Source organism: Perna viridis, chromosome 14 (assembly GCF_037379345.1).
Source record: "Perna viridis isolate PV_CMFRI_1.1 ecotype Kerala chromosome 14, ASM3737934v1, whole genome shotgun sequence".
In the NCBI taxonomy this organism is placed as follows: Eukaryota; Metazoa; Mollusca; class Bivalvia; order Mytilida; family Mytilidae; genus Perna; species Perna viridis.
This window is the reverse complement of record NC_142458.1, coordinates 6,429,279-6,456,661: the sequence shown is the minus strand read 5'-3', so window position 1 is coordinate 6,456,661 and position 27,383 is coordinate 6,429,279. Positions and strand designations below refer to the sequence as shown.

The 27,383-nt window shown below is 33.3% G+C and overlaps 1 protein-coding gene across 16 annotated transcripts; it reads left to right on the top strand.

Moving 5' to 3' along the window:
• The first annotated feature begins 4 nt into the window (after positions 1 to 4).
• LOC148597938 (uncharacterized) lies at positions 5 to 27,350 on the top strand. Of its 16 annotated transcripts, XM_088562080.1 has the most exons (21): positions 6 to 189; positions 577 to 857; positions 2,761 to 2,815; positions 3,049 to 3,096; positions 4,756 to 4,851; positions 5,274 to 5,372; positions 6,511 to 6,609; positions 6,929 to 7,030; positions 10,755 to 10,853; positions 11,202 to 11,306; positions 11,549 to 11,647; positions 12,893 to 12,973; positions 14,042 to 14,099; positions 14,330 to 14,575; positions 15,830 to 16,279; positions 17,271 to 17,374; positions 21,026 to 22,243; positions 22,610 to 22,640; positions 24,745 to 25,031; positions 25,731 to 25,791; positions 26,875 to 27,350. In XM_088562080.1, exons 3-21 carry the CDS (start codon positions 2,813 to 2,815, stop codon positions 27,207 to 27,209), a joined length of 3,621 nt encoding a protein of 1,206 aa, XP_088418206.1. In that variant the 5' UTR covers positions 6 to 189; positions 577 to 857; positions 2,761 to 2,812; the 3' UTR covers positions 27,210 to 27,350. The 16 variants fall into 16 exon arrangements, with proteins under 16 accessions (XP_088418222.1, XP_088418206.1, XP_088418208.1 ...); XM_088562082.1 differs by lacking the exon at positions 577 to 857 and having other exon boundaries at positions 6 to 184; positions 2,760 to 2,815; XM_088562081.1 differs by lacking the exon at positions 577 to 857.
• The last annotated feature ends 33 nt before the right edge of the window (positions 27,351 to 27,383 follow it).

Sequence of the window (27,383 nt, the reverse complement as noted above, 5' to 3'; positions counted from 1 at the left end):
ATATTAATTTCTATTTCAAATTGAGGAAGAAAGAAACACAACAGCACATGACCTGTGTGGACGACATTTTTGTCAGGATATTACGCAATTGTATGTGGTTAATTGTCCATGGTATTTAACGCCACACTGGTATTTATTGCATACAAGGTCATATGTTTTACTCTTTGAATACCGATTACAGTGGGTACGGTAAGTTTTGCACACTTTGTTTTGCACAATCCTTTCTTTTCTTTATATAATACATACAATTTACAGTTTACTGTAAATATTTCCAATAAGAAATCGGATTGAAGTAAGTATGTTCAAAATGTGATTTTCAGTTTTCAGTTTTCTTTGTATTTAATGCCTCCATTACGGTTGAATCTTGATTTTAATTTCATGTGATTCTTTGCATGTATATTGTGTTTCCGTTGTCTATGTTTGTAATCATTGTTGAATTTTACATTTCGAATTTCGTCTTGACCTTTGAATTCAAACTTTATAGATCAAAGTAAAATTTCCTCGAGATAACTTAAAGCAGGCATTTACTGTCCTTTCAGAAAACGTATTCATGTTTTTATGTTTATATATATATAGGCAACATCATACATTTGTATATACGTCTGAAAGTGTAAATCACAATATCCACTTTACTGCCTCATCCACTACACTGCCCCAACGAATCAGGTGTCCATAATGCATGGAAGATGATGTAAGCATAAACTTCCTAGCAATGTTATAACTGTCACATTTTCAAAACAACTGTTTGGTCGTTATCGTCACGGGACTCGCACTCATACTACTCCATGGCAACAACTCCTGCACCAAGTCTAGCGCCTCAGACCATCAGGCTAGGCTGTATAAAACAGTCATCAAGGGAACCAAGGTTATAGCGATAATCAAAAGAATGTAATCCAGGGACAAAGACCAGACATGGAAAACAGACATACACAACAAAGAACATAAACTAACTAAAATCATACATACAAAGTAACAAAAGCAAATGAGCAACTCAGACTCCACTAAAAACTGGGAGCATGGACCAGGTGCACCGGTAGAGTAAGCGTCCTCTGCTTTTCTAGAAACACCCGCCGAGTTGCCTATAAACAGTCAAGTCCGAGGTAGACAAACGAGGAAAGGAAAACCATGACCCTTTGAATAAATATTTTCATGGTGCTGATGGATACACCATAACAATCCGCGAGTTCATGATGACGACCATAAAACTTCTGTAGTGATGACTTCAATCTTGTAGCAACATTACCCTGTTCCAGAAGCCTTTTTTGTTAGAGTTCTAGCGCGATACAAAAAGTCTGCGTAGTTTCGGCAAACTGATTAAAATTATAACTTTTGTACGGTTGATGATTTCTTCTCGTATGTTTAATATAGGGTTGTATGACAGTACACAATGTATGATATCACAGGATAGTACATGCAGTGTGTTAACGCTTTTAAATGTGTGATATGCACTTTTTCGTTAACTGCAAGTTCAAATCTACACTATTTCTGACAACCTTAATTAACTCCCGGTGTTACCTTGACCAATTTTCTATATTTCACCTTTTATCAATTTCATTCTGTGTTTTAAGTAAGAACTGCCATACATATGTCGACAAAAGCATTTTTGTTGCCTTTAATACTAAAATAAAAAATAACAATCAATATATGCTTATTCAAAAGGTGACGAAAGAGACTTTAAATATAATTGGCATTCTCTATATCTCTAGATAATAATAGATTTAATAAGAACACACAGAACACAAACCGACCGATTAAAACAGACAGCAACACAAACCGACTGATTTAAACAGTCAGAACACAAACCGACCGATTAAAACGTACAGAACACAAACCGACTGATTAAAGCAGATGGAACACAAACCCACCAGTTAGAAAAGACAGAACATACACCGACCTTTTAAATAAAACAGACAGAACACATAGCGACCGATTAAAACAGACAGAACACAAAGCGACCGTTTAAAACAGACAGAACAAAAACCGGCCGATTGATTAAAGCAGAACACATAGCGACCGATTAAAGCAGACAGAACATAAACCGACCGATTTAAACAGACAGAACACAAATCGACTGATTAAAACAGACAAAACACAAAGCGATTGATCAAAACAAACAGAACACAAATCGACCGATTAAAATAGAAAGAACATAAACCTACCAATAAAAAGACAGAACACAAACCGATGTCCAATCATCTTCATCTGTATGCCTCTGTTATATAAACTCGGTAGTTATATTTATTTCACATTTTGACTGCTCACAGATTATTTCTGATATACGGCGCTTTGTTGCATAAGCAATATGGTACTTATCAGATATGACGCTTCGTGTCTGTCTCAGTCATAAAACAAAACTAGACAGCCTGTCTTCTATGTTATATGGCGCTTTGTTGCATAATATTTTAGTACTACATACTTCGTATATTGATATGGCATCATGCTAAACATATTGTTCTATTTTTCACTCTCTATATGAGAGAACAGAACGTATTAAAATCAGCAGAAGAGGGCATTGGCTTTTAAACATGTAAAATTGTAATTTTGCTATCTAAATACAAGAGTACCAAACATATTTAGAATCAAATAAATAGTAGGCTTAATTGAAAAAATTAATTGTTCACAAGAAGTATTCAAAACCAAAACTATCGAAGTAGAAAGCCAAATCCATCATCGAGAGGTTCTACATTAGTTTTCAAATAATAACACAGTTACTAAAATCTTGGTAAATTAATAAACAATATTTTTTTTCTTTCTCAAAGGACTACATGGACGACCAGGTGTGCATTTTGAAGTGGACATTTTTTGAAAGAGGATGGTAATTATTAATTGAATATAAAAGCATGGTTGATGTCTTATTTATTACATCAACTTTAAAACGGAAAAAATATGCAAAAAGCGATAGAAAGTATTGCCTACTAGTATATGTAAAGGCAAAGTTGTTCAATTGACCTAGGCGAATTTTATTGTGTGCCACGGAAACACAAAGAAATGTGGAGAAAAAGACTACATTGTTAATTCGACGTTACGCTCTTTCGCTTAACATTGCAGGAATTATACAGATTGTTAAAAGAAAGCTTAGATAATCATGATATGAATGTAAGTAAACCCTGTTTAAGATAATTATGCAGTACGAGATACGAGTCATTATATTGCTTTTAAGCACGCGCGGATCCAAGGACTGGCGTGTCGGGCGTACGCCCCACCATAAATCGATTAGAAAAAAATTCACCACAAGTTTCACCCCATAATATTTTTTTTAAATTTAGCAGCATAACAGTCAATTTGGTTAGGTGAAGATGGAACCATACTAGAAACGCATGGAAAATGTGTTTAGGTGGGAGTTTTTATAAGAATCAGGTATAATGGAAAAAAATTAAAACAAAACATGAACGTCAAAACCCCCACACATCTGACAATATACTTTTACTCATAGATGCTTTCTCTATCTAAAAAGACCGACCGCTGATTGATCTCTGCATCACTTAACTTGCTCAGAAATTTTTCAATAGAATGTTAGAAAATGATGTTTTTGACAGCGTTATCTGCCTTCGAAGTGTTTATTTTCAGTGCATTTCAATGAAATTATAATTTAATTTACTGAAATTATCTGGAAAATCTTGTCTTTTTCCTTAAATCTGACGGGGTGCAAATAGTAAAAATTAAAATTTCAAAATAGTGTTTTTTTTTTTCATACCATGTTTTACCCACTGCCTGATTCTTACAGAAACTGACACTTAATAAGGCCTTAGTTTTCCTTTTAGTAATGACCAAGTTCTCCAGTCGTGTTTCTGATATTCAATTTTCAAAATACGACAAAGGTACATCACCACCATCATTTTTCATTATTATTTGGTCTATTAAAATGATAAAAAGCCCTTTCATCACCTTTTGTAGGCGACACAAAGAAAACAAGTACTATCTTTAAAAAAAGATAGCCAACGCGGTAAAATTTTGTTCTTTCTACTTATTATTTTCTGCATTTCATTCAGAAAATAACACATGGCACGCAGTTTCGATACAGTTTTTTCGAACGCCTCTATGTTATTAGTATTTGGTCGATCGGGAAACAGAATTGCGATCAGGTAACTTGCGTTTCCATGGAAGAGCGTCTTTAAGGTCAAAGGGTAAAAAGAGAAACTATACCGACTGCGTCGTAAACAAATGCTCCCCCTCCATCTCATTCGGGTTTCGTGAAAAGTTGCCTGAGAACAAACAAACGGTCTACCTGTGCCTTCGAAAATAGGGAGGTATAAAGGAGTCATGTTCTCTATTCGTTCCTCTTTTCCTTTGTTTGTCCCTATGCCAGTGTAATTTGCAGGTCCTCTAAAACTAATGTATGAAACTTGATGAAACTACAAGATTGAAGCTTTCACTACAGACGTTTTATGGTCGTCTTCATGAACTCGTGGATCGTTATGGTGTATCCATTTGCACCATGAAAACTGATTTATTCAACGGGTTATAGTTTTCCTTTCCTCGTTTGTCTACCCCTGACTTGACTTTTTTATGATGCCCTTCTTTTATGTATTTCAATGATATGACTCTTGGGGTTTACTATATAATTGCTGCAAGGATTCTCGGGCATCCTGTAAAATGAAGCCAATCTCCAAAAACAGGCAAGTTTATAATTTGATTATCTATATTATCAAAATGTTAAAAACATTATGTTGATCAGAACCCGCCACAATAAACTTATAAATAAATGAATTGAAGAATCTTAATGTGAGGACACCAAATAATTGCAATTCATTGCAGGGAGAGAATTGGACCAGGATAAGCAGTTTTAAAGATCGAATAAGACACCATATTGCAATAGGAAACAATGTAAATTATCAGTGCCAAAGCGACAATGTCAGTAAGATATGTCTTGATTTCTAATTGGTTGTTTTACTATGTGACAAGTAGGCCTACATCTTGCATGGCTAGTGAGAGTGCGAAAATGCAAACGCTATAATCACCTTTTATGATGATTTTAGAGAAAAATAGATACAACAAAACCGATTAAAGATGTAATAATTTTACAAAAAGAAGGAAATTGTACGAAATAACAAAGCATTGTTCTTTCATTTATTAAATATTGTCACTTCTAGAAATTTCAAAATAACGTGCTGAAAAGTGTATGATTTCTTAAATACTATATATTTAACTGAACCTCTAATTTAGCGAATCTAAATGAGATAAGTTGAAACTTTAATAAAGAAGTTTTTTAAAGCTAATTATTGTTTTAATAGAACACGAAAGCCATATATATTTATCCTATCATATATGTTTAGAATTTAGCACCATTACATCTAGCGTCTGCGAACGGTTTCTTACATGCTGTAGAAGTGCTGATTGATCTTGGTGCTGATACCAATATTGTGGACTCGCGAGTAAGAAAGATATTAGGATATTTTCTTTCTTACAAGCTTTATTCTTGTCTTCATAATATATCGCTATGCAAAATAGATATTAATACAGTAAATTAGTAACAACTACGCAAATGTATTATTTCATAGTTGGAGAATAATTTGAGGGTGCTTGTTATATTACTTTTGTTAAATAAAAGATGGTCGCAAAAGGGGAATAACTGTAGCACACATAAATCAATTAAAAATTAACCAGAAAACTAACAATACTGATATAATATTAACTATATGATTAATCTTCTATATTGTTTAATATTTCAGGAAATCATTATCATCAATATTTCTTAAATATTTTATAATTCACGATTATTTTATATAAAAAAAAATTCTTCTGAATTCATCTGCATAAGAGCAACTACACTTCTGAAAAGTTTTTTTTTTCAATTGGATATTGACAATCTTAAAACGGTTAGACTATACACTTTGCCTGTATAGAAAATGTACAAAGACTAATCAAGGGAGCCAAGGTTATAGCGGTAATCAAAAGAATGTAATCCAGGGACAAAGACCAGACATGGAAAACCGACATACACAACAAAGAACATAAAGTAACTAAAATCATACATACAAAGTAACAAAAGCAAATGAGCAACTCGGACTCCACTATAAACTGGGAGTATGGACCAAGTGCACCGGTAGGGTAAGCGTGCTCTGCTTTTCTAGAAACACCCGCCGAGTTGCTCACAAACAGTCAAGTCCGGGGTAGACAAACAAGGAAAGGAAAACTATGACCCGTTGAATAAATCAGTTTTCATGGTGCAGATGGATATACCATAACAATCCACGAGTTGATGACTTCAATCTTGTAGCAACATAATCCTGTTCCAGAAGCCTATTTGTTAGAGTTCTAGCGCGATACAAAAAGTCTGCGTAGTTTCGGCAAGCTCTGGCATAACGTATGAGTTGTGATATGAACACTCCATACGCAGGTGCCGAAGGGATGTTGCCACAGATGAAAGTTGACAATTCTGAATGAAAAGTCACCACGTTTGTCGTACAGTTTGGTCAATAGTTTTCATATTACATATTCAGAGTTTCATATCTTTTATTATTTAACTAAGATTATATGGAATAAACTTTGGTTAACTATCACCATTTACAGAATCAAACACCTTTGATGCATGCATCAACACATGGGCAGTTAGCTGTTGTTAAGTATTTAGTTGGAAACAATGCACATATTGACAAAGTGGACAAGTTTGTGAGTATCTTATCATATGGAAATTTTCATAATGCAAAATCACAAATATTAAATTAATATACTGAATATGCAAACTATATTGTATCTAGATAGGTAAAAACTTTAATTGGTAAAATGTTCATTTTTTTTCTTTTTTCTTTTCTCCTAAATTGGAGACCACTGACTAGAAACTACCTAAGTGTGAATCACTTATCTGATTCAGTAGTAAGGCATACCAAATACTTAAGTTTTCAGGAAATATCATCTACATAGTTACATAGTTAAATTTTTAAACCTAAGTTCTATTAACTTAACATTAATTTATGATCATTAACATCAGGGATGCACAGCTCTTGTTCGGGCAACCCTGGCAGGTCAGCTGGATATTGTTGAATATCTTACAGAAAAAGGTGCTAACATACATATACGGAATTTCAAGTTTGTGAGTTTTCTTTTTATTTTGTGAAGACTTTATTTTGGTTTTCACGATATTTGTTTTAAAATGGTGTCTTTGTGTGTTGCAAATAGTACAATAAAGAACTAATTATTGCAACAGAAGATAATTGGAATAAAAATGCTCGTAAATAGCTGCAAGATCCACCAAAATCTTCCATAGTGTAAATTTTAAAAATTAAACAGGTATTTTGCATTAATCAATGGACTTGTTACGTTGTGGCTTTCCAGGACACCAGAATCAGATTCAACCCTCTCCTACGCACTATCGGTATCGCCTGTCAACTACGAGTAAAATAATTGATATCTTTAAACATCAAATTGACACATGATTATGTATTCATTACTTGATTTTCAATGATTGAAGACCAAAAAAGGAATTAAGACCTTGCTGTACACATGAGTTATTACAAACAGGAATATAGGTTTCAGTTTATCTGGCCACACATACTTTTTCCGCAACTTCTCAGACATTACTGAACGGATTCCCTTGAAACTTTGTGTATTGTTTAAACACTGTAATGCATGTTCATGTCATAAGTTAAATTAACGGTGGCAAATACTTGCCCGTCTGTCTGTCCCAGTACCATTGGCCAGAAACACCTTCTAAATTTTTCGTTTAGTCATGGATTCTACTTGAGCACTGCACTTTTTTGCATCAAATTTAAGATATCACATCAATCTTTACCAACAAACTATTTTTTTAGGTAAATTCTACACAAAAAGGTATTTTCTGCAGAATTCCATGTTCATTAACAATTGAAGCTATGTTTAATTTTCATATAAAGTTTTACCCGCCGCCTTTTTTTAATTTGTTTGTTTTAGAATAATATTTTAGAAAAAAAAATAATTCGATGAGTTTAAGGCGCTTTCAAATTAAAATAATTTCTTAAAATTTAACTTAACTGTCCTGAATTTTCCCAAAACATCTTATACTAACTCAAACTTTGGTAAAATATGTTTCATAAGACATGTTTATGCTTACAGAAGAAAGTTGAAACAAAATTTATCTATTTTCTTTTGAGAATATTTTTTTTTGTCTGAGGCGCAAAAAAAGAGTTCTTATGTCAAAAAACTATTTAAAACATAGGAACATAAATGATCTTTAATTGTTATTAATTTACTTTTGACCATTTCAATGTGTTATAAATGTTGACCATTGACCCCACCTAGAGGTCAATAAGGTCGTCTTATGGCTCAATCAGTACCATGGTGAAATGTAGTAATCTAATGTCCAAGTATATGCAATATATAGATATATTGCTGCTAAGCCACTTTTATGGTCTTACAGCACCTCCTCCTTTAGCTGGCTCACCAAAGCATTTGCCCTGGAGGAAGGCATGTCATCCATATTAAACATATTGTTTCTTACTTCGATCCAACCGTTCATCCATCTATCTACTGTATGCAGCTTGTTTATTGAAAAAAAGCTGTGACTTGACTTCTAGTCCTTGTTGTGACTCGGACGTTAATTAAACGCAAAGCTCCATACAATCAAGGCTAAGATGCTCATTTTGTATTGAACAATAGATGGACATGTCATCTAAAATTATAATATGACGTCATTAACAGTCTTTAGGACCATAATTTTTTTTATTGCTATATGAGCAGCACGCGACTTACTGGGCGTGGCTTGTGTATGTGTGTAAATTACTGCCTACCTTTGTCATGTAAATAAACACATGTACCATTCCGATCTGTATCAGCTGTTTTCATTCATTTCAGTAGCGTGAATGAACATCAAATTCATACTTAATATATTAAGATATTAAACGTTATGTTTTAGCAAATTTACATTATATTCCGTAAAAATCTCTTACACATTTTACCCGGTAGCACTCACCACGTGCAACGTGCGCCATCAGGTATGAAACCAAACAATAACAATCGTCAATGAATGATACATTGTACCTGTCCGTGTGTGAACACTGTGACTTTATGATGTAAACTACTATTGCCATATCTAATATCATTCAACTTAATTCACCCTTTCCTTCATTAAAAAAAATACAAAGCAAAGTTTCACTAGTGAGCATTTCAACTGGCATAGAAAGCTTAAGTGTACAGTCAAATATGGACTAATATGGCGTCTAAGGTTACCATAATATGTCACGAAAATGTATAGAAAGAGCCGTTATTGTCATATTAGAATCGAAATGAATCACATAAACTCCATTTTATCATTGTAACCTCGAGGAAAAAATAAGCGGCATAAGTGGTCAGTCCGTGCTAAAACAATGATAAAATGGAGTTTCCGTGATTTATTTTTTAATTATCACCTAAATTGCCAACTTTTTTATTTCTTATAAAAGGATGCTATGGATGGACAATTTTAGTTTTCTTAGTAATATAGCTCGCTTCCTATGATGCGAAAATTTAAATCTTATTTAAGTGAAATTTTAATGACCTGGTTTAATGTAATGGAAAATGCTACTGTTAAACTGTGTGAAATATTTTTAAAAAGTGAAGGATTGTTATAGCAACGAGACAGTGACTAGATGCAATGAAAAAGCTGAACCCACTAAAACTGGGGAGAATAAAACATATTTTGATTTTATGTTGAGCATCTATACTCGACGTCACATAATGCACATTTTCGAATTGAAGCTCTACTTTTTAAACCGTCGGGACTTACAGCTAGAGTTGTCTCTCTTTTATTTAATCTGTAGATAGTTCGCATATATGCATGACGTGTTAGTACCAACGAGTCGCTTGTTGGCTTAAATCGTGCGTAACAAATCCTTACGGGAAAATCCCATACTAATATCCTCCATGTTGGTTTCTACGGGACGATTTGTTTACAAACGAAGTTCGTAAGTTCCCGTCGAACTCCGGTGACAATCGCCTGCTTGATCAACTTCTCGGTATTGTACGTTGCTCGCGTAAAATGAGTCGGAGATATCTGAACTAACGCCGAAATGCATTCTTGGTTCTTCAGTTATTGGACAAACCATTTAAACGTGAAGAACATCTCCTAGCAACCTGATCACTGTAAACATGGCCGACTTTTGACAATGTAAATATTGAGACCGAGAATTAAAATCTCACCGGAATTCAACGGTTCAATGTTTAGGGAGAAGCCGTTTGGCTAATCGAATGAGCAAGTCATTTAAGACTAAATAAACGACGCTAGGTGTCAATAAAGTCGTAAAAAATATTTCTATTCAAATTTTAACAGTATCTTATTTATGTGACGCCGAGTATAGTAATTAAATTTTTTACTTGTTGAACGGTTTTATATTAGAAATTGTTAGTGTCAATCAGTCTATAGTATGTATCTACTCGTATGCAACCGTTTTGGTGGAGTGAGTGTATAATGCTCGCCTGAAGTGCTGGCCATTGTGGGTTCGATCCCCGGCTAGTCACACCAAAGACTTGAATATTGTCAGCTAGGCACTGCTTCTCCACCAAGCATGCGGTATTTAAGGGGTTAAGTGATAACTGGTTGGTTCTGACTCAGAATAACTCGTCAGAGTAGGGTGACATTTCTACATGCGGACTGTTGCTTCTGTGAGTCAGCACAATGAAAATAATCCGGATCTGAATGTTGGAGAAGTACAAAGAAGGTCATTGGTCAAAGACCAATGATGCATAATGTGTTAACGGTAAAACGTTAAACAATAATTAATTAATGAATCAATCTACTCCTTTTATTTTAAAGTAATGGATTACAAAGCATTACACATATTTTCTTTTATTTCTGCGTAATATAGGGAGCTTCAGCTCTTTTAGAGGCTGCCTATTGGGGACGTATTCTTATATTAGAGCATCTTTTGAATAATGGAGCACTAATTGAGGAACGTGATTTTGATGTTAGTATCAACTTAAATAAACTATTGGTTTTGGTTTACCCTCATTTGAAAATGAATTATGTAATAAAACATACAAACATAAATATAAATAACAAAACATCAGAAAAACAAAAACATTACAACATAAATAGGAAATCAGAAGAGAAAAAAATCAATTGTATTGAGAAAAGACATAACACACAAACGTAATTATCTCATAACCGGTCCAGTGGTCGCAATTGTTAACATTAACACAAATATTTACTGCTCCTTTCTATTTTAAGGACTTTAGACCATGAACCGAAAATAAAGTTTATCACGTACTTGAAGCCTTTTTATTTACATCTGAATAGTAACTGGTATTTTTAGGGAAGGACCTCTCTGTATAGAGCTGCATCAATTGGACACAAAGACATAATACAGCTTCTAGTCAGTAGAGGTGCAGATATCAACGCAAAAGCGAGGGGCAAAAATGTAGGTTTTTCTCAGCCTATGTGTTGCACTAACGGATGCCTATATGCGATAATACGATTTTTGAACGCTCCCGATTAAAATCCGCAAATCTTAATTTCGAAATCGAACATTATCATACGAGTTACATCATGTCTTGTTCATGCCGAAAGAAAAGAAAATTTCCTCTTCTTGTTATAAATAATAACCATATTACATAAAAGCACTTTTAAGAAAAATAATTTAAATTTCTTTATGTTATTCAGAATGAAACACCACTGCATAGGGCAGCTCTTCATGGACATGTACCTATAACATATTATTTGGTGACGCATGGCGCAAATACAGATGCAAGGACATCAGATGTACGATGTATTGATTATACAAAATTTAATAGTAAATGTAAAATGAAGGGATCCTCGCAGTTACAATTAACAATTGAATGATGAAAGTCAAAAAAGAAATTACATGTTATAAAAGGCAAATTTTCAAGATACAAAAAAACAATGGATACAGAGACTCGTCTCCTCGAAACCTTAGTAGACCCAAACCTGACGAAATCAGATGCTATTTTGAAGTCTTTTAATTTGAATATAAATTTCAAACACCACTACAAACGATAAGACATTTTATTCCGTATTGTCAACTTTCCTTTTGTCTGTGGTAAAATCCCTTCGGCACCTTCGTATGAAGTCTTCATATCACAACTCACACGTAATGCCAGAAAAAATATTGACCAAACTATACGACAAATACGATGACTTTTCATTCGTTATTGTCAACCTTCCTTTCATCTGTAGCAACATCCCTGCAGCACATGCGTATGGAGTTTTTATATCACAATTCATACCTTATCCCAGAGTTTGCCGTAACAACGCAGACTTTTTTGTATCGCACGAGACTACTAACAATGAGGCTTCTGGAATAGGATTATGTTACTTCAAGATTTAAGTCATCACTAGAAAAGTTATATGGTCGTTATCATTAACTCAAGGATGGTTATAGTGTATCCATCTGCAACATGTTAACTGATTTGTTCAATGTGTTTAATGCAATGCATTCCTTTCCTCTTTTGTCTACTTTTGACTACTTTTTATTAACAACTCCGCGGGTGTTTCTAGAAAAGCAGAAGACGCTTACCCTACCGGTGCACTTGGTCCATGCTCCCAGTTTTTAGTGGATCTCGAGTTGTTCATTTACTTTTGTTATTGTGCGTGTATTATTTTGGTTATTTTATGTTCTCTGTTGTTCTCTACTACCTGTCTAAACCAAATAAACTATACGGCCCGAAGTGGTTTGGTTTAGACAGGGATTAACGTACACAAAATCTTAAACTGATAACTTTGTCTTTAAATCCTATTCAATAGTTTAGACAGTGGAAATGTGATCATTTCAAGTTACAAAATAACTCAGAAAATGAATTGTCAAGGTCACTTCTGCATCTAGATCTGTTTCCTTGTACGTTTCCAATATTTTGTTTCCATCGTTAACGGTACCTAGCTCATTCGCAAAAAAAAATAACTGCATGATTACTTCACCTCACACAAATGACCTGCTTTTTCCACAATTCTAGTTTCAAAAAGAGAAACGTTACTATTTTATTATTTCAGAACTTAGCACCCGCAGATATGACTAGAAGAAATGAAAAACTGAGTATAGAAGTAAAGGCAAAGGTCATGGAGTATTTTAAAGTTAGTTTCATATGTTGGTTAATTAAGTATTAGTTTCTGTAAGAATCTGGCAGTGGGAGATACAAGATATGAATTCACATCGGCAGTGTATATTCAATCGAAATAAAGAAACAAAAAAAAAAGAATCTATATCTTTTTGATAAATTAGTTTGAATACACCGTTAAAATGCACTGCACATTAACATTTCAAGAGCGGATTACTCAGTCAAAAACCTAATTTCCAAGAAAGTAACGAAAGATTTTCTTACATATCCAGTAATGCTGATGTCAGTAAGTGGTAATTCTAAATAGATACATCTTAATTGAAAATACATACTCAGATCGATGTGTTTTCGACATGTATGAATAAGATTTTTTCCCACTTTACCTGATTCTTTCAAAACCTTTTACTTAATATATTTTATGTTTTCATTCTTAACATTGAACACAAATTTTGATGTTTAATAGCAGGTCGCTACTCTCTTCATTGTTCATGTTTTCTGTTGCAGTACTTGAAAAAAATTTCCATTCTATGGTATATGGGTAGGTAGGAAGTGGGGATGTTTGGATGGGGATACTGTATTTGGGAAGGTGGACTGTGAATTGGGATGCTTGGAAAGTTAGGGTTGGGTTTAATTAGTATTTATTAGTAAGAAGAATGTATAAGACTTTGTTAAAGATAACATGCAGTTTAAATGTTAAAGAACTAAAAAAATATAAATATAATTCAATTTGAAATTTGATACGAAATATGCAGTTGGGATTGTATGGGTAAATGGAGATTTTTTATGGTTGATGGGGACAACGAAAAATGGAGGGATGTAATATAGTATAAGTGGAAAGTTTACACCATTCAAGAATTGTATTTGTTTTGTGGACCCGTTATTAGTATATTTTTTTTGAAAAATGAATTTCATTGCTTTTATTCAGTTCTTTATCTGATGTATATTTTTTTAGTTTCATTAGTCACATAACTTACAGATTATTTCGTTGAATTTGTGTGTGTTTGTGTGCAAATGTACCTATGTTTTCATTTTTTGGTTATTGTTTGTTTTTAACACTTTTGTTTTCCTCTGACAATTTACACAGAGGAAGGAAGAAGAGGACATCATGAGGTCGTTGGTACAAAAAATGCAACAGAATATGGGTAAGTTAGTAAAACTCATTGGGAATAGTTTTGAAATTCCTACAATAAGTTTCACAAATTTTTGAGTAATTTTATCTCAAAGTTTTTTTTTCAATCGGGTTTGTGTTTGAAAATGTTAAAACGAATTACATTCAGTACAAATTTGTGATACAGGGTTAATTATTTATAAGATCCAAGTAATATCTGTGTAGCTGTGAATAGCCTTTAATGTAACTTTATTACATTTCCAGATACAAGTTTTGATGTTGATAACAAGGAGTTCGAAAAGCTTCTACAAAAAGGTCACTTTAACTCCCACGACTATGTCTTCTACCTTTCGGGGCCTTGCAACGTTGGAAAAACGACACTGGCAAGTCTCCTTATAGACGAGAAAATACCCGAAAAGTGGGAATCCACAAACGGCATAGACATTTTGTTTGGACGATGTTGCATAAACTTAACGGAAAAGAAACTAGAACCCTTACAAAAGCACAAAGGTAGTTCAATGATTATAAGTAGCAGTCTTTGTCTTTGTAAGAATCGTGCGAATTATGTAAAATATTATCTTAAAAAAGGCTACATATTATTTTTTTATTAAGTTGCTTTTATAGGGCTATATGATGAAGTGTATAATTATTCATTCCTACCTTTTTGCGCATAGGAAATAATCCATTTTGAAAATCGAACAGTTTCTGTTGTATTTTAATGTCATTTACAGAGTTATCTCCCTGAATTTTGAATTCTACAGTGCAATCTACATGATGTTTATCTTCTATGAACAGGGGTAATACGAAAAACCACATGTAGGCTTTCCAATAATGAATCATATATTGCATGATTTTTAGCTGGAGTGTTACTTAAATTCTCAATTAACTCCCCTTAAATGATGTGATCCTTACGTTATGATTTTATTATACCGTACTTGACGTTTGGTCACTTGCATTGAGAACCAAAATGTCTGACATGTAAGTATATCGTCCCTTCCAATGTTTTAAATGCAAGACCATGTTAAATATTTGCTACATCAATAATTCCACCTCAATGAATAACTTAAGTTTTGTAGCATTACATTTACTTTTGAAAACTCATAATAACAAATTGTAAGAAGACATTATAAAAAAATACATGCATTGGCAAAGTTAAGAAAAAAGAAAATAGCTATCATTTTCCTGACTTTGCAAATGCATTTTGAAGTGCAGTAGTGGATAAAATCAGGTTTAATGGTTAGACAAACCTCCCGCTTCAATAGTGATCATAGGAATTCCGTTGTAGATTTATGTTTTGCATACAAAAGTCAAAATTGGTAAAACAGTAGTCAACTCAATGATACACAAAACGAAAAGTGAAAAACACATCCGTTATTTGTTTCGTTGCTACAGAACAATCAGCGATGAGATCTTCATATCCACGGGAATATTTTTTTAAAAGATGGGATAATGTGCATTTTTGTTTTTCTTTAGTTAATAACTGGGATGTCAAGATCTCGATGACGTTTTTGAAAATTAACATGGTTAGTTCAGACAGGTTATAACATATCTTGTCAACTGTGAGATGTAAACCCTGTTTGCAGTGGATGGTGGTATATTGCTACACATATAAGAACATTTAGTAATTTGAAACAATTATTGTCCTTTTTTATCATAAATCTAGTACTAAGGCGACAATTGGTATCAATTCAAGAAGTTCATCTTGAAAATGTGTTTTTACCGCAAAATTGAATTAATAAAAAAAATAAATGGTTACATTTTAAGGCGATGAAGTTTATAACAAATTGATAAGAGGACAAATAAAAGACGATGTTACCTTGGGTAAAATAGTGAATAAAAGAAACGATACAGACCTCAACGACTTAGAGGTCGACGCTAAAAAAGTTCAAAGACCTTGTGCTAGAGAAATTATATATGACAGGCAAGCACAAAGACCGATAGAAGTAGTTTCGAATTCAGTAACAGTCCACCGTACTACCTTACAACGTTTAACATCTCGAAAAATTCAGACTAATCTATTGGAAAAGATGCGCAGTGGAAATTTTAAAAGAGACAAAGTTCCATGTGATATTGTTGATTTTGGAGGTCAGAGGGCGTTTGATACGACTCATCAGCTGTTTATTCATCACAGAGGTCTTATTCTTCTTATGTTCAATGGAAGTAAAGACTTAAATAAAAACCTCAATGAATATGAAGAAAACGTCACAACCATATGTAAGTAATAAATGCACTTAGTTATAGTATCGATTATCCATAGTATACATGGGTACTACTCTTGGAATCAGTGATATTGTTTGAATCATATTTAATTTCACCAAAGCCTATAAAGCTTTCATTTGAAACAGAATGATATCAATCCAAGTTACTTTGGTGTTTACATGAGATTGATGTAAAATGCTGAATACAAACGTACCACTGATTTCTAACATTGTGTCCCTTACCCAAGGACTACCTCCTTATATGAAAATCTCAATGAATATGAAGAAAATTTGACAACCATATGTAAGTAATAAATGCATTCAATGACTTGTTTCTTAGTTATTGTATCGATTATTAATAATATGCAACTGTTCAAACGATGAAGCTTTCACACTCAAGGGATCATGTACAAGACCATTAATTGGGTTGCTTATCAGTACATGTGAATAATTCTAATGTTGGTCAATCCAAAATATTAACAATAACCGGCCCACACATCTTGTATTGACCGTCAATTCCAAAATTTTGACCGCTACTTGCTGTTGAGTTATTTCATTTTTTTTAAATTGATAACGCATCAGTGACTTTGACTTATTAATGTATGGTTATTCGATGCCCCAAATAGAATAGTAAATGATGGTTGATGTATATCACAAAATACGAACTGCCCATGGGTTGCTATATGAACCAAAAGTTGATATTGCGCCTCGACTACGACCCGGGCAATATCGGTTTTCACGAGCAATGTCACTTCCCTTGGGGAATCTGTATATCCCTCTTAATTATTGTTCCAGGATATAATGTTGATAATTTTGTAGCAACTTTGTTAGGCGTACATATAATAAGGAGTAAAATTGTAATCACGCCAACATAAAAACTAAACCATCTTTGCATCTTAAAATCAAAGGATGTGTATTTCAAATTACAAACCCAACATTTGTATTACATGTGTCATAGTGATATTTATATACTCAAAAAGATAATTGAGATTTTATTTTGATTTTAGGTATTCTACAGCATTGGGTGGATTCGATTTTAGCATATTGTACTGACGAGTCAACAAGATTACCAGAGATTCATTTTGTAGCTACCCATAGTGACCTGATAGATGTAATTATATTTTTTAATGTACATCACTCCTGGGCATTTCATTTTAAAGTCAAGACATATTCCTCATTTGTCTACCCCGGACTGGATATTTTATGAGCAACTCGGCGGGTGTTTCTAGAAAAACTTACCCTACCGGTGCACCTGGTCCATGATCCCAGTTTTTAGTGGAGTCCGAGTTGCTCATTTGCTTTTGTTACTTTGTATGTATGATTTTAGTTACTTTATGTTCTTTGTTGTGTATGTATGATTTTAGTTACTGTATGTTCTTTGTTGTGTATGTATGATTTTAGTTACTTTATGTTTTTTGTTGTGTATGTCTGTTTTCCATGTCTGGTCTTTTGTCCCTGAATTACATTCTTTTGATTACCACTATAACCTTGGTTCCCTTGATTACTCTTCCCCACACTTGCTATATTTTCATTCTGCATGTAGAAGTTTTCAATAAGAAGCTGCGATTTTAGACAGATTTTTGTTTCGGTAAATCAAAAACAAATCAAATGACACAGAAACAACTTTTATCAACAATACCAGCAGTTGACTATCCGTCCACGAAAATCTTTATGAAGTAATATAGTGTTATAATAAACATTAATATATGCAAACAGTATTTAATCAAGGGAACTACGATTCGAGCATAAATAAAAAAATATAATTAAGGATATAATACAGAATAGACAGGAAAAAACAGACAAACACAACAACAACTAAAATAACATGTACAAAGAATCAAATCCAAATTAGCAACTTTTTCTCTAACAAAAACTGTTGAATAAGCTACATTTGCTTTTTGAGAAACACACGCTGAGTTGCTCATAAAATGTTAGACGAAAGAGGAGAGGAAAAATATGATGCGGTGAACAAAATTGGTTCTCATGATTCCGATGGATACATCAAAGGCTCCACTAGTTCATGACAACGACAATAAAACTTCTGTAGTGATTATTGCAATCTTGCAGCCCTGATACAGAGCCTAGTTGTAAGAATTCAAAATATTATAACACAGTATCAACGAATAAACGAACTAAACTATTAATATGAATCCATTGGCTTTTTAATTTATATGTAATAAAATATGAAGTCTGATAATATTCATTCAAATTGTCCTGGCAACGTAGCGTTCTTCTTATATCGTTATATTAAACTTCAGGGGTAAGTAAGTTTAATTCTTACATGAATAATGATTAAATATTAAGGGTAATCATTCTCTTGTTTTAGAAATTTGAAGTTTTCATCATCAAACGATTGACAAGACCAAGAACTTAAGAGTGAAAGAGAACCAGATCTTCGATCTGCTACGAGTATAACACGTGGTCTAACGTACACATCGGTTTTCGGTTGAGTAATAAACTTATAATGAATTATTAGATTTAGATGGTCATATGTGAACGTAAACGACGGAAAATTAACCGGAAAATGTAAGCAAAAACCTTATTTGTACTTTTCCGTTATTGTAAACAGTATGTCTATTCGGAAAATATATTTTATTTGTTCAAAATTCGGTAAAATCGATAATTACCGGTGTAAATTTAGCTTTGTAGAGTAGAATGTGTGGGGCATATACTTGGTCTCCGAATGGGTTCATTTGATTATTTTTCTCGTAATAAAAATAATTTTAAATCAAGTATTTTGCATAAAACATTTGTGTAGCCCTTTAAAAAAATCAGTTATTTGCTTGTTACTCAACCAATCACCATCAAAATGTTAGACCGCGTGATTAGCACTTGTTTCCTTTGTAAAATATATCTATTTTGTTCTCTTCTCATAGCGAGCGCCCCCATTCTGGAAACAAAATTAAAAAGTGACATCAATTTTTTCTCGCCCCTGTTTCTAATAGGTGTATGACGTTTCCACTTTTAAGACGTTATATTATAAGAGAACTAGCGTGCGGAATCCCATCTTACACATACCGTCTTAACTCACAAAGGGTCATTTCCGGAAGAAAGATAGTTTTGGCTTCTGTTAAAAACGGTCACGAGTTGTTAGAATGAGAATTCTAGAATTGTCTTGTTGAAATACAACCAAGTGAACCAAGGTTATACCGGTAATCAAATGAATGTAATCCAGGAACAAGGACCAGACATGGAAAAAAGACATATACAACAAAGAACATAAAGTAATTTTTAAGAATTTAAGAAACAATTGAATGTCGTTATAGGCAATTTTGAAGTTTTCTGCTATTACATTGAAAGTATTTATAAAAAAAAATAAATAAACAAAAAATATAAACAAAAATAAAAAACACTTTTTTTCCTAAAACAACTATCGAACTATTCAAAACTTAACTTGGTATGAATATCGCGAAGGTATTCTCCCCAGAGATAACATTAGGATATTTCATCCGCCGATACACATGGCCGCTGTTACTACGATAGACGGGGATAGGGTGTGAAAGAGTAATCAAGGGAACCGGGATTCAAGCGTTAATCAAAAACATAAAATAACCAAAAAAATCACACACAAGCAACAAAAGTAAATGAGCAACTCCACTAAAACTGGGAGCATGGACCAGGTGCACTGGTAGGGGGTGCGTCCTCTGCTATTTTTAGAAACACCCGCCGAGTCGCTCATAAAAAGTCAGGTCCGGGGTATGACCTATTAAATAAATCAATTTTCATGGCGCAGATGGAAACTTCCAAGCGATTTAATCCAATAAATAACATGGGTTACTACTCCTGTCCATGTAGAAACCAGGCTGATCCATTAATAAGGCTGGCATAGGGTAGATTTTTCTCCACCACATTTTGTGTTTCAACGTAATATGATGAAATTAGTATAACATAAGAATGAAGAGGGATTTCTTTTTGTTTTGTTTCTAAAGTAGATGATTCAGATTATGTTCAAAGTTTCCAAAGAAAGCAACTAGATTATGAGTGTATAACAGAGTTATTTCCCTTTATTCTCAAGTTTCTAAAGTTTTATATGTAATTTGTTCCACTTTTTTTTCATTTGAGTTATTTATAAAGCAACATCGATTTCTTAAGAAAAAATGTATTTTTAATCTCTAATGGATGCAAAGTTTTGAAATCAAATTTTGCACCTGTCACTCACTACCTGGGTCTGCAATAGACACCCTCTTATAGACATAACGATATTATACCCACCCAAACTCTGACAACTCGAATCAGCGGAAATGTAAATTAAGCCTGTTTGTATCAGTTTTGATCAATTGGATTTTTGTATAAAAAAAACACATGTGTATGATATAGTATGGATTTTTTCAACGAAAAAAACTCATCTGTAATGTGGAAAATTCCAAGGAAAATTTCCAAGACGAATTATAAATTCTTTGAATGACGTTTTGTTTATTTTTACTACTATCCCAACAACTAAGATTCAATTAAAATTACAATCTCCTCAACAGATTTACAACCGCTTCATGATTTACGACGCATAACCCCTCTAATATAGTGGCTCTGCTATACAGGTAGTAAATAAATCACTTGGCATGAGCACTACTCATAACAAAGCTATTTCCGGTGTTCTATACTAGTTTGCATAAAGGGAAAGTGTTTCATATATCAGTTTGATTTTTATTGTTTAAATATATTATCATATTTCAAGTTAATGGACCTGTAGGAAGTAAAAATTTGTATTGTTTGCACAAACAACAGCAGGGTTTGCGTTCTTTGAGTTCGATACATTTTATTGTAGGTAAAAGAAAGGAAAAACAGAAGGCAAGAACTGATTCACCAGCTACGTAATGTTTTTGAATGCCATAAAAAGGGGGGGCATTTGTTTTATGAAAATCTTTTCTTCATTAACACTACTGATAAAGATGATAATGAACTTGCTCGTTTAAAGAATGTTGTAGTACAATATGCCTTATCGAACTTTAAAACATTACCAATGGCTTGGGCGCCGTTACTGCTGCAACTCGAAGAAATGAGGTCAAAAGGTTTAGCTATTGTAACGAAAAAGGAGGTCGAGAATATGAATTATGCCAATGACGACTTGATGTTGTCATCTGAACAACTATCAAATTTTCTCAAATATGAACATTCAATTAGTCGAATTGTATACTTTGATGAAGTTGGGTTAAATAGATTTGTCATAATCCAGCCAATGGCTTTGGTTGATATTTTAAAATCGTTTGTCACAGATGAACGTTTTTGGCCAGATCAACGTAAGCCTGTATTTTATAGTCTTCGAGAAACTGGTCAAATACAAAGAGACAATTTGCTGAAACTTTGGTCAGAGGAACCTTACAAGAATAGATTTTTTACAACAAAATGTCAAGATTTTGTGATTGAATTATTGTGCAGATTGGATATTTTGATTAAACCAAGTTATGACAATGCTGAATATTTCTTTGTTCCATGCATGATACAGAGTGCCATTCCGACTTCATATTTTGAATCGTTAGTCAGTTCCTATGATAAAAATAAAATAATATGCTTGTCATATAAACTAACAATTGAAATAGTTCCTCCTAGTTTTATATTTAGATTAATCGGTTCTATGATTAGTATGTGGAGTTTGAAAAAGGACGGAAGAAATACAACTCTTTACTGCAAGGCTGCAATTGTATCTATTGACGAAAATAATGATGTGTTAGTTTTTACCGAAGTTAAAAGAATAGTCATTTACTTGCTTAACCAGGGTCAAATAAATAAAGATGTGGTTTTTAGAATTCAGGAGAATGTTACAACATCATTAAAAGGGGTTATATCATTTAATCGAGGATCAGCTAGTTTGTGTCATACTCGACAGAATTATAGCGATTTCTTCTCCATTGAAATTGGTGTTTGCTGTAATGGAAGTCCTTGCCTTATAGATGCGGATGAAGCAAGATACAAAAAATTCTGGATGTGCCCAAAAGACGGGAAAACAAAGCATCAAACTTGTGCTCCACTGTGTTGGACAGGTTCTGTACGTGTTAGTTTTGTACTATTTCTAAGTATATTATTTTTAAGCAGGTAAAGGCGAATGTTATCAGAATTGATCATAAAACTGTTTTTGTGTTTTTGTTTTGTTTTGTTTGTTTTTGTTTTTGTTTTGTTTGTGTTTTGTTTGTTTGTTGTTTTTTTTTTTTTTTTGGTTATTTTTGTTTTGTTTTGTTTTTTTTGTTTTGCGTTGTTTTTATTTTTGTTTTGTGGATTGTTTTTGTTCTCATCCCATATCCCTTTCTATAATATATTTTTTTACTACAGTATCTCAAATCGACATTTAAACAACTTACATGACATTTTTTTTTGTTTTAGAAATCATGTATACAACCACATATTGTACTTGCAGGTTAATGAAAGATGTGATAATTCAGGCAAAGGTCTGTATAGCAAATTTTATCATATTCAAATTTTAGTGATATATTCATTAATTAAGCCTTTTTAAGAAGTGCCCTGTCAAGCTGAACAAACAAAACATTTTGGAAATGATAGTAATGATCAAATAATAAAATTTTGATGTTGATGTTGACCTCAGAAATATCAGGCAGTAAACACTTTTTGTCATTTTTCTTCATTTTTTGTTTCTTAAGCTAATAAATTGGTTTTATAGTTCTTGCTTTTTAGAATCATTTTATCTTAATTAGTATATCGTATTGTTGATGCTACACAACACATTTGTTTCTTTTGTTTTTTTTGTTTGTTTTTTTTTTCGGAAACTACGCGTTAAACAAAAATTATTTCAATCGAAATGAAAGTTCTATCTTGGTATCTCGGTCAAACATGATCATTATCAAGCTCCGAAACATCGTCTGACGTTTGAAAGTCACTCTAGACGCTGCAATCAGCCCTCTCAGGGCAAACTATACAGTTACATTAAGGCGCACTGTTTTGTACACCAAGTTTCCCCCGTCAAATTTTGTAAAACTTAAAATTAAAAATTGAAATTTAGTGGATATATTGTTTAAATGTATTTAAGCATTTATACATAGACAGATGTAATATATAAAATGGTAAGCAGGTGTAATTTTAATGAAGAATGGTATCCGGAACGTTTCAGTCCCCTGCCGTATTAGGTTCTCCCCTCAGCATCAGATTGCTGATTTTCAAAATACCTTATTTTGCACGAACTAAAATTGAATGAGATTGAATTGAAAAGGGTCTTATTATTTTTACCCTTTTTCCATGCATGCTTTCATCCTGTGGAAGTGTCTAAGTTCCTGATATTTCATAAAACTTAATATTTGGCTGTTTAGTTCTTGAAAGGCACCCCTGACTTGCACTAAACCTCAGAAATATTTTTTTCAGTATGTTACAATGGCTACTGGGTTTTATAACAACAATCACTAAATTACTTATGAATCTCCATATAACAAGGATTTCAAAAATATGCATTTTTTATGACAAAACACTAGAAATTTCTCTGCGGACTGCCTCAAAACAGCTTTATTTCAATAAAATGAAACTAATTTTTCAGAAACGAACTATCTGTATTGTACTCCCTCAGAAAATGCAAGAATTTTGCAGTTGGAAAAAAGCGAATGATTTTACGCGACGTTATCCGAGTGTCAAACGACGGATGATTTGAATAACGCCCGCGAATTTCGAAAGGCCTGTCTGCAGCGGTAATTGAGAGAGGAAACGAACGTCTGCCCCCGCGTGGAGCTTGGATCATTATATGTTTTTTTTATAATGAAAAGTTAAACAGAAAGATAGGTTGTTATGTTGAAATAAGAAGGGTTTCCCCAAGTCGTAAAATGTTTATGATAACTAGATGCTTCAGTCGAAAAATAATGTTATTATGGACAGCAGTAAGAGACGAGTATGCGAATCTGAAAGAGGTTTTTCAGGAAAAATATTTTGTGGTTAATTTAGAAAAAAAACCGTTAGTATAAAATCTGTTGTTAATTATGACGTTCAAAATACCTCATGACATCATTACTTGCGACTTACTCTTCACTGAAGTATTTCGTGAAAAGGACTGCTGTTATTGAAAAAGTTGAAAAAAAAGAATGTACTGGCCTACAAAACCTAGAAAACAAAGATATTTTCTTACCTTTGTACAGATACTTCATGCAGTGGAATGAAATAAATCATTTTGGACAGATATTATTGAAAGTAAATTTTCTGCCCTGCACAAATTCAAAAATAAACATTCTGATCCCACAAAATTTGTCATCCCTCTCCTAAGACATCAAATGGTCGTTCCCTAACTGGATATAAATTTCGACATTTTAATAACATTGAAAAAAGATTCATTTCTGACCTGGCATAACAATGTGTCAATCTTTTGAATATTTAGGGAAAAAAAGATATGAAGATGATACTTACAATTTGACAAGTTTCAACTTTTGTATCAAACTTACTGCTTTTCAAAAACACCGACGGTTTCATGTAAAAAAATTATAACTTGTGTCATATATGTTATCAGGCAATATTATCATCGTATACACTTGTGTCTCTTTTACATTTTTTTTTAAATTGTAGTCGATCAGCATTTACTCGAAGAACCGTCAGACAAGGAAATTATGCACTTCGTTGATTTTCTGTCGATCGACCAGTTCAAGCACTTTCTAAGACAAATACATGAAAATGAATTAACACAACGTCGTAATTTCTTTGAAAATATACAGTATACATACCAGAAATACAACGCCTCAACCATAATGTTCGTTGCACTTCACGAATTGAAAAACAGCAAAGATCGTCTTCTCTATGAAAACATGTTCTCGGCGTTGATAAGGGCCAATTTAAATCCTCATTTACTTTGTAACGTAAGTATTCATTGATATTTGTATCTTAAACGTGTGTAAAGAACAGCTCCGTAACTTAAAAATAAAAAAGTTTTGTTCATGTTAATTCATAATGAAGATTATGTAAGCCTAAGATGTTTAGTTGAATTTGTTTATCGCGTTACTGCGTGAAGGTTCTAACGACACTGCTTTCTACTTTCTGTTCTGATGACCTTTCTGACCTTTCTGACCAGCTTTTCAGATTTTATCTTTCATGATTTTGTAAGCTTTGTTCAAAAGAAAAAATCTCGAATATTCTGAAAAAGTTGTCTGGATCAAAGGAAAAATTGGGTGTTGTTAGACCCTTCTACAGTGAATAAATGGAACAATTGGTGTGAATTTTATAAGATTGCTTGCCGTTTTCATGTTTGTTTAGTTAAAGACCCAAACATTGATTAATTAAATAAAATGTTGAATTCCTTGTGGGTACTTTAAAATGTTTCATCTAACTGCCTATTCGCGTCTTTGTTTGTCAAAATAAAAAGTCCCGAGAGTCCAAGTTCCACTTACTCGTTAAATCTAGGCGTTCTTCGGCATTTGTGATAATATTTTGGTTATTCACTCAGTTCAATTTATTATCCGATTATTCTCTCAACTTTTCAGTGTTTAACCTCTGTGGTCGTATCAAGCTGTTCCTCACTACGCATTTAAATAATTTATCATCTCATTGTAATTTTGCAGGCTAGAAGAGAGAAAACTGAATTCGACGGTAAGAACAAACAAATTACCATATTGTTAAATTGTAAGTATTTGTAAGAATCAGGCAGAATGGGAAAATCAGAGAATGTGCATGTCAATGTCCTACCAATCTGACAATGATTTCACACTAGGATAGCCCCGTGCAGGCCCGGGTGTTAAAAGAATAGGCCTGCAGCAGCGCTAAGCTTGTCGTAAAAGGCGACTAAATAGTGCTCAGAAACCTAGCCGGGGGCTAGGCGCTCTGCCCACAGAGCAACTGGGATGTGTGCCCCAGGTTGTGGAATGGGCTACCCCTGGCGTGTTACATGCTGGGGTTGTCAAGCTATAATACGGAAACTTGACCGCAAATCATAGTGGTGCACCGTGTTGGGAAAGATGCCACGTTTCTCGCACGTTAAAGAACCCTGCTGTGGTATTCGATAGGAGTAGGAACCTTTGCGCTCCGCCACAGGAGGCTAAATTGCCCGACCTTACCCATCCCCCCTTTTTCCAGTGGCAATCAAAATTTGTCGACCCTATTATCCTTGTGACCCATCCTTTTTTTTTCATTTCATGTTCATTTTATCATCCATTTCATGTTCATTGTCTGAATATAGCTGAAATATTGCTGCTCGGACGTTAAACCCCAACAAACAAACAAACACATTAGGATATATTCTCTATTCAAAAATACTTTTTTTGGATTTACTCAAAATTATTTCAATAGAATGTTAAAAAAATGATGTGTTGAACAGAGTTATCCGCCCTTGAAATTTTATTTCCGGTGCATTTTAATGAAACTCAAATTTGATATGAAATCTCATATTCATTTTCCTGATTCTGATGGTGCAAATTGTACAAATTAAGCTGTCAAACTAGTGGGTGTTTTCATACTATGTTTCACCCACTGCCTTATTCTAACTGAAACTGACACTTAGAAACAGAATTACAAGTACTCCATGAAATTTTAAAAGCAGGCATTATTTAGCAAGCATTTAAAAAGTCTGATAGTTCTATCTTCTTGGTAACATTTAGCTTTACTTTGATGCAAGGATTTCTAAAGAATGATAATATAAGGTGCTGAAAAATTATTAAAGTAAAATATTTGTCTTAAAAGAAAAATATTACTGAAAAAATAACATCAAAGTTTCAGGTATTGATCCAGAATATATCAACAAATTAAAACTTGAACCAACCGATACAATGTTACACAAAGTGGCAAAAACCGTTACAGGACCAAAAGTTTTCCAGCTGGGCATTGAACTTGGATTGGAGGTGAATATGATCGAGGAAATAATATATGAATATGGCAGTCTTTCAGAATATAACGTTCAAGTTCTCAGAAAATGGAAACAGTCAGATTGTGAAACTACTGTTTTGAAACTGACGGAGGTACTCGAGAATGTTGATAATATTGCAATGGAAGCTCTATTAAAAGACGCTCTGGGAAAAGGCTTGCGAGAGATTCGTCATGAAATATGAACAGATAACCTTCAAAGGACTGTACAGTGGGTGTAATCCAAAAATATCTGAGGTCACCCATTAAGTAGTAATTCATGCAACTCGTTTCGGCGTATAACAAAATAAACCATTTTTAATAAAATTATATCAGTGGTCATAATGTTTCTGATTGTAATTCTTATTTGTTTACTAGTG